Raw genomic sequence first — 8,754 nt, forward strand, 5'->3', positions numbered from 1 at the left:
AGGCAAGGCTGAGAGCTGGTGCTGGGGGTACCTGGCAGTGGGGGACGTGCCTCCTGCCAGGGCCCCTCCCAGACCAGGATCACATGTCCTTCCCTGCTTGTCGGTAATTCTCTGACCAAAGATCACAGCGGGCCGGGCAGGCGGCGCCTTTGATGTGCAGCCCCCACCTCCCAGCCAACAGAGCTCTGCAGACTTTGTACCAAGACTGTTTCCTCCCTGCAAGGAATGGGCATGCCCTGGGCTTCCTGCTGCTCTAGCTGGGCTGGAGGCTGCAGGAAGAGTCCTCCAGGCCCTGTTTTCTATTTCCCCAGGAGCATCACTGGGCCCCTGCTCACTCACGGGATCGGGATCCTCCTAAGAGCTCTTCGGGGAAGATCTCACTTATGCTCATTCTACAGAGGGGAAAACTGAGGCCAGGGCAGGTTGGGTGACTTGACTGAATTCCCTCAGGGAGTCAGGAATGGAGCTGCAGACCTTGTTATTTCTCCTCCCCACTGCGCCCTGGGAGCCGGAGGAGGTGGGGGAGCCGGAAAGAGGAATGAGGCCCTGGGCAGCCAGGGTGGCTCAGGCACTTTCTGGGCCCGGTGTTCCTGGCTCGGGCCTGCAGTGATTCATATGGCCACGAGGGGGCAGCAGCACCCCGCCCTGTCCAGCTCTTCCTGGCGCTCCAGGAATCAGCAAAGAAACCTCATCAGAAGGGAGGGTACAGCTCAAGTGATAGAGTGCGTGCTTAGCGAGCACGACGTCCTGGGTTCAATCCCCAGTCCTTCCTCCAAATATAAATGAATAAAGGTAATTACCTCCCCCTCATAAAACAAACAAGGGAGGGGCACCGGCAACAACAAGGAGGGACCTAGAGACTCTCATACTAAGTGAAGTCAAGTCAGACAGAGAAAGATAAATAGCATACGATGTTACTTACATGTGGGATCTGCAAAATAATACAAATGAACTTCTTTACACAGACATAGAAAGCAAATTTACGGCTACCATAGGGGAAAGGGCAGGAGGAATAAGCTGGGAGTTTGGAATTAGCAGATACAAACTACACAAAACAGATAAAGAACAAGGTCCCACCGTAGAGCACAGGGGACATTTTCAATAGCCTGTAATAACCTATAATGAAAAAGAATATATGCGTACAACAGAATCACCACACTGTGCACCAGAAACTAACACAACACTGTGAATCACCTACACTTCTATACAACTAATTTTTTAAAACGCAAAAAACCCAAAAACAAAAGCAAAAAGGGAGGAGTGCCAGGAAATAGGACCTCACCTGAGACACGACTGCACACACCTGATACTGTCAAGATAAAAGGAGAGAATTCGGCTCCCAGAAGAGGGGACAGAGTCAAGTCCCCGCTGCAGGAGTCTGGGCAAGTTGTGGAATCCCTGGGGACCTCTGTTTCCTAATCTGTGCCAGTGGAGAAAGTCGTTGTCTGGTTGGGCTGTCCTGGGGATTAAGAACACCAGGCAGCAAATATAAAATGTTGCTACCAGGGCACAGAAGGCTTCCTGGCATGTGCCTGGAGGAGGGAGCCTAGGCATTGAAGCTCAAACCTCATAACATCTGGGTAGGTCCCCCTCAAGGGAGCCGCTCTGAGCCTCCCTGGTCTGCCCATGACTTTCACACTTTCAGGTCTACAGACCCGGGCTGGCCACTGAGCACTCGTGATGCCCCAGCGGGGAGACTCTAGTATCATCCCCATTTTGTGACAAGGAAACTGAGGCTCAGAGAGCCTGAGTACCTGGCCTAAGGCCACGACCTGGGCCAGTCTCAGAGCTGTGATTTGCACCCAGGGCTCTGCCCTCTCCATCCCACCCAAACCTGCACAAACTACTGCCTGAGTCACTTGTGCAGGGTCAGAGGTGTTGACTTCTTCCCAGATGCCCTTCATCAAGGTGGGGGCTGCTGTGAACATTTTGACAGCTGCTTCCCCCACCTCTTCTCCTGTCATGTTTGCCAGATCACATGGGAAGAAAAGCTCTAGGCAGATTTCCACTGCCAGCCTGTCCTGACCCTCCGCAGAGGCTCAGGACCCTCAGCTGCGGGCAAGCCGATCGGCAGGCAGGGGGGATGCAGTCAGGATTCTCCCCTACTCGCCCCTTGCCAACCCCAATAGTCTGGTGAAGAGTCCAGGGAATGTGCAAGTGGCCTGGGGCAGCCCTGTGCTAGAGGAAGTTTGATGTCAGTGAGGCTGAAAGTTGGAGAAGGGCTGGGATTAGGTGGCAGTGCTTATGGTTTTAATTAGATTCCCTGGATTTATTTCATATTTGATATTCTGATTATAAAATTAATTTATGGTCATTGCAGAAAAGTTGGAAAATATAGGAAAGGATAAAGAAGGGAACAAAAATCAAATCTCATTTCATGGTTGAGATCTGACTACTGTTAGCATTTTTATGTATTCCCTCGCAGTCTTTTTTTTTCTAGGCACATACTCAAAAGCCAAGTCATGGTGAGGAGCTTGTTTCTGGCAAAATAACCAACTAGATACCCAGAGGATGCTACCTGGTACAAAACACATAAAAATATCACAAGCAATCTTAATTTAAAACATTTTTTAATGCGTGGTAGAGTTGTCAGGAAAGTAGGGGGCATCATTAAGACCAAAAATAGTAAGAAAATAAGAAAAATAAGAAAGCAATCTCATATTTGTGAGGCAACTGAGGATTTGAACACTGATTACAGCAGAAAACTGAACACTGATGATATTAGGAAATTATTATTTAAAATCTTAGGTGTGAGTACAGATATTGTGGCTATGTTTTTAAGACAGTTCTCATCTCTGGAAAACGCACACCGAAGTATTTTCAGATGAAATAGTATGATGTCTGGAATTTGCTTCAGAAGCATAATTTTGGGTGGTGGGCTTTGAGATTGGCCATGGGCTGATGGTTTTTAACAATGTGTGATGAGTCTGTTGGTGTCCTTGTACTATTCTTGGCATGTTTATAGATATTTGAAATTTGAAATTCTCCTTTTATAAACATAAATATAAAATATAAAATTTATATTTATTTGTATTTGTATATTATGTTTATATATAAATATAAATTTATACTTATTTTTATTTATATATGTGTATAAAATATATTTATTTATATATTATACATTTATATATATAATATCTTTATATTTACATATCAGTCAGGGCAGACTGCAGCTGGCCTTGCCCTGGGGGCGCCTCTCTGCTCCCAGGAACCTCAGAGCTGGGTTTAACAGCACATTGGAGGCAGGAACGGAGGTCAGGTCCTGAGCAAGGTGGAAGGTCAGATCAGAAACCGCCCAAAATCTGAGAATCTTCTGAAAAAGGACATTTCCAGTGAGTGAACAACAAGAAAAACCTGCCCCACGGGGTGTCTTGGGGATGGGAGGGAGGAAGAAGATGTCCCTGTGTTGGCCTTCGTTCTGAGCAGAACAGAAGAAGTGAAAAGGAGAGAAAAAAATCTCCGTGAGTGTCTCAGCATAGCGCTATTGTCCCAGGGCTTCAGAGCCAGAAGCCACCTCAAGACCCACCCTGAGGATGGGAGCTAAAATGGTCCCTCTTGGTAGAGTGCCCTGGAGCCTGGCAAAGCAGAGGCAACTCTGGAGCAAATGCACTTCAGATCCAGTCCTCAAAGAGTTCCCACTAATAAAGCTACAAAACTCACTGAGCCCAGCAGGAAAGAACCACCATGAGCAAGAGTCAGCAGGAAAAGCAAACTGTAGCCTCAAAGCCATAAAAACTGCAGACTCTCAAACTGTCGGTTTGAAATCTTCTTCAAACATTTAAAGAGAGAAAAGGGGAAATTCAAAGTATGACAAAGAGGCAAGGAATCACCAGATTTGCAGGCATGTTGGAGAAAAGGGCTAAAGACCAATTCCAGAAATAAAAATTATAATTGAAATTAGGATCGGAATGACTAGGTTAGACACCTGGCGAGACGTGAGAGTGTGCTGGAGAGGGGCGGCTGCGCCGCGCCGCACCAAGGGAAGCACGGAGAGAGGAACAAATTGAAAGGAAGCGGACTCACCCGTTCCTCGGGAATGTGAAATGGTGCAGCCGCTCTGGAAACAGCCTGGAAGCTCCTTGGAAGAGTTCAGCACAGAGTTCCCTTGTGACTCAGCAGTTCCACTCCTAGGAGGCCACTCAAGAGAAACAGGCATAAACTCACACAAAAACTTGAATGCTGATAGCAGCTTTACTCGTAGTAACCAAAAGGTGGAAATAATCCAACGGTCCATCAACAGATGAACAAAATGTGATATGCCCATACAATGGACTATTACTCATCCAAAAAAGGAATGAAGTTCCAATAATACATGACGAATCTTGAAAACATCATGCTAAGTGAAAGAAGCCAGGCATTTTAATTATTATGATTCCATTTCCTTGAAATGTCCAGAACAGGCAAATCCGTAGAGACAGACAGTAGGTGCATGGTTGCCAGAGGCAGAGGGCTGGGGAGGGGAGGCTGGGAAGTGACTGCTAATGGGTGTGGGTTTGTTTTTTGTTTTTTTTTTTTCTGGCGGGGGAGTGATGAAAATGTCCTAACATTGTGGTGATGGTTGCACAACTCGGTGAATATACTAAACACTATTGTATTGTACACTTTAAATTGTGCAGCATGCTCAATGAAGTTTTCTTTAGGGAGATGAGGACCTCTGGAAGATGGAGAGAGAAGATCTAACAGACAAAATCAATGCTCTAGAGGGAAAAATCAAAGAGGGGGATAGAGGCAACATTCAACGTTATAGTGGTTGAAAGTTTTACAGAAGTGATGGAGTTACCAAGACTTCAGCCTCAGAAAGCTCGGTGAATTCCAAGCAGGAGTTTAAAAAGAAAAAGAAGAAAGAAATCCACACCTGGACACGTCATAGGTGTATCATTCAGGGTCTGATCAGGAGACAGGAACCACACAGTCACTGGACAGGGAAAGTTTATTCTAAAGCGTTATTAACTATGGCAGGGGATGGAGTAATGGGGGGGTTGGGTAGCAAGAGATAAAGACAAGTGTGAAGGATGCAGGAATAGTGTGTGTAAGGAGCACCCAGCCCCAAGCCTGAGACAGAGACCCATGGGAGGAGGTCCCGGGCAGAGACCGGACCTCACTGAGGGTGGCAGGACGGGGTCAGGAAGTCCACGGGTGTGCCCGCAGCACCCACTGGAAACCCAGCCCCAGGGGGACCACGGAGCCCTTTCACAGTGACGCCGCTCGCTGGTGACCCTCTGCTAGGAAGCAGCCAGTGCCCGAGGGGAGGAGCACATGGAAACAGGGTGACAGCCCCTCCACCTCTGCTGTCCCCCCAGCATCTTTCAGCCCCGTGAGAGGTGGGATTGGGGCCGAGAGGCAGTAAATTAATAGCAAGCGTAGCAGGAAAGCAGAACACCAAAGAGAAAGTTCTTAAAACCAGCCGGAGAAAATGGCCGAGTGCCGAGGAAGAAATGCCAGTTAGACCGACAGTGCCCAGCAGGGAATGAGAAGTCTCAACCTGGCGTCCTAAACTCAGAAAAAGTGTCTCAGAGAATGAGGGGCAAGTAAAGACTTTTTTCCAGGCAAACAAAACTAAGAGAGTTTACAGACAAACCCTCAGTGGAGAAGCAGCTTGAGAATGTCCTTCAGTGGGAAACCAGGTCTGAGTTACACCAAGGAAGGATGAGTAAAGAAAATGATAATTGGGTTAAACTGAAACGAATTGCTGTACAAAATGATAGAAACATCCAATTGGTGGGAGGGAGGGAACGACGTGGGCCCAAGAAACTAGGTAACAGCTTCCTCCCCGTTGATTCACTTTTCCAGTTACTTACACGAACATGGACTCATGGGTGCTGGTTTTACTCTCTGGGTTATAACTGCACACGATTGTCATTTATTTTGTTATTTCAGTTGCGCATTTTATATGTAATTTTTATCTTGCCTTTTTTTCAACTAATGCTACGTCCTGAGCATTTCCCAATATTATTAATGATTCTTTAAAAGCACTATTTTAATAGCTGTTTTAAAATTCCTCTCACGGGCATACTGCACTTTATTTAAGCATGCCAAATAGTTTTTAGCCATCGTCCAGCCGTTTAGTGTCAGACCTCATGCTGTAATGAACACCCCTGCCCGCACACCTTTGGGTCCCTCCAGTTACAGCCTCGTACGTATGGGAGTCACCCTGGGTCAGACTTTATTCAGACTCCAGGTTCCGCAGCTGTGGCATCAAGCTGGAAGCTGAAAAAGGTTCAGGGATGAGGGCTCCAATCAGATCCGAGACAAAGGGTGGGACGTAACATTGTAGCTCCTGTGTGCTCTGTGGGTGCAGATTTGGATGAATGTTTCTCCTTTTATATCAACCTGACATTTATTCATCATTTATTCACTCCACCAATATTTATTGAACACCTACTATGGTCCGGGCCAGTGCCTTGGATACCAAACAAAGACCCCTGCCGTCATGGGGCTTACACTTTAGAGGCAGGGGAGGCAGAATAACTAACAAGTGTAATTGTGTAATATGTTTGAAGTACTATAAAAACTAAAATGTGGAACAGGGGTGGGGGATCGGGAGAACACAGGATGGTCAGGAAAGAGCTCATGGAGAAGGCAGACCAAGAAGCAAAGACGAGAAGGAAGGGAGGATGGGTCAAGAGGACATCTGGAGGAAGAACATTCCAGACGGAGGGTACAGCCAATGCCAAGTTCTCGGGCTGAGAATGTGCCTGCTGTTTTTTTTTTTTTTTTCTCAAGAGCCTTTAATTACAAGAACATTTTTCCATCTCATTAAATGTTACAAAACTGTTTTCTGATCTCCATGAAGAACAAGTAAGCCTCACACTCTCCCCGCCGCCCCAGATAATGAGGGAGTAACTCTCTCTCGCCCACAATGCTCTCTGTGTGCCCTGGGCGGTGTGGCAGGTCCTGTGAGGGCTGCGAGGTGTCCATGCCAATCCCGGCACTGGTGGCCAGATGCCAAATAAACGAAAGTCAATTCTTGGCTTTTGAGTTTCAAAACAGACCCTTGAAACTCACAGCAAAGGCAATAGATGTGGGGAAGTCAGGGGCGAGGGTGAGCTTGACCACAGAGGAGGGTCAGACCCTGAGGAACAGGAGCGTTTACAGGAGCGCTGGGCCCCACACGTCGTGGTCTCAGGACTCCTTTACACTCATGGTTTTTTGAGGGTCTTGAAGAGCTCTGTAAGGGTTTGATCTGCTCTTTACCACAATAGAAATTAAAACTGAGAAATCTGTAAATTATCTATTCATTTAAAAACAACAAGCACCCTTGCATGCTGACACAAATACCTCTTTTTAATGAAAAATGGTTCTATTTACCAAATCAGAAACTAGTGAGAAGACGGCATCATTTAAACTTTTGCAGATCTCTTTCATGTCTGGCTCCTCGTATTGGTTTCCACATTCGGTTTATTGCAAAATGTTACTCGGGTTCAAGCATATGAAGAAAATGTGACCTCATGCAGTTATGCAGTCGGAAAGGAGAGAGCCTCCCAGTACTTGCCACACAATTGTGGACAGTGTCCTTGTCGCCTCGCCAGAGCCTACCTAGTGGTCAGGGTGGACTAAACTTTTGGAACTTTGCAACATTAAAGTCCAATTGGATTAAGCTACCGTTATAGCAGATGGTACTGTCCTAATATCAAAATTAGGATTAGAAGTGGGGTACTGTAGTTTGGTGCAGCCATTATGGAAATTCCCCAAAAGACTGAAAATAGATTTACCCTATGATCCAGCAATCCCACTCCTGGACATACACAGGGAGGAAACTCTAATTCAAAAAGACACCTGCCCCAATGTTCACAGCAGCACTATTGACAACAGCCAAGACATGGAAGCCACCTAAAAGTCCACCGATAGATGACTGGACAAAGAGGTTGTGATGTATATATATATACGACGGAATACTCCTCATTCATACCAAAAAGAATAAAATAATGCCATTTGCAGCAACATGGGTGGACCTGGAGATCGTCATTCTAAGTGAACTAAGCCAGAAAGAAAAAAAAAAATACCATATGATGTCACATATATGTGGAATCTAAAAAAAAGACAGAAATGAACTTTTTTACAAAAAAAAAAAAAAAGACTTGCAGACAGAAAACAAAATTATAGTTACCAGGGAGGAAAGGGGGCATGGGGAAGGATAAACTGAGAGTTCAGGATTTGTAGATACACACTACTACATATAAAACAGATAAACAACAAGGTCCTACTGTACAGCACAGGGAACTACACTCAATATCTTGTAATAAGCTGTAATGAAAAGAATATGAAAAGGATATATATGTATGTATGTGTAACCGAATCACTATGGTGTACACCAGAAAACACACAACATTGTAAATCGACTATACTTCAATTAAAAAAAAGAAGGAGGTGCTACTGTTGCAAAAATAAAACGGAAGCAAACATTAAAATGTGTGGCAACGTGGAAGGTACTATCAGACAGACTTCTGTGATGCAGAGGCAAAACACCAGGTTCAACGTCTCCTGTGATGACTGGGGAGCTCACCCGCCTTCCTCCGGTGCTTGCAGACTTAGGGGAAGACGGCAGACGGGAAACTAACACTAGTTACATTTGGCCAAGTGTTAGGAGAAATAGACAGGCTCCAGCAAACTGGACCCATTTTCAAGCAAAGTGAAAAGGAACATAAGAGTACAGAAATTTGAGACCTTATGGATTAAGAAAATCCAAGTGCTCGTAGACACCAGGTAACAGGAAGCCAGACCGTCCAACGTGGTGACCGGCAAAGACCCTTCAAC

At 45.8% G+C, this 8,754-nt stretch overlaps 1 protein-coding gene across 2 annotated transcripts in view; it reads right to left on the reverse strand.

Annotated features, from left to right (window-relative positions):
- The window catches only part of LRP5 (LDL receptor related protein 5), a 113,001-nt gene extending 108,830 nt beyond the window's left edge, over positions 1–4,171 (reverse strand). For both annotated transcript variants that reach the window (XM_010956755.3, XM_045517938.2), the window contains exon 1: positions 4,024–4,171. In XM_010956755.3, coding sequence (XP_010955057.3) covers positions 4,024–4,156 — 133 coding nt within the window. In that variant the 5' untranslated portion in view covers positions 4,157–4,171. The remainder of the gene's footprint in view (positions 1–4,023) is intronic.
- Positions 4,172–8,754: the final 4,583 nt, after the last annotated feature.

Source organism: Camelus bactrianus, chromosome 10 (assembly GCF_048773025.1).
Source record: "Camelus bactrianus isolate YW-2024 breed Bactrian camel chromosome 10, ASM4877302v1, whole genome shotgun sequence".
NCBI lineage: Eukaryota > Metazoa > Chordata > Mammalia > Artiodactyla > Camelidae > Camelus > Camelus bactrianus.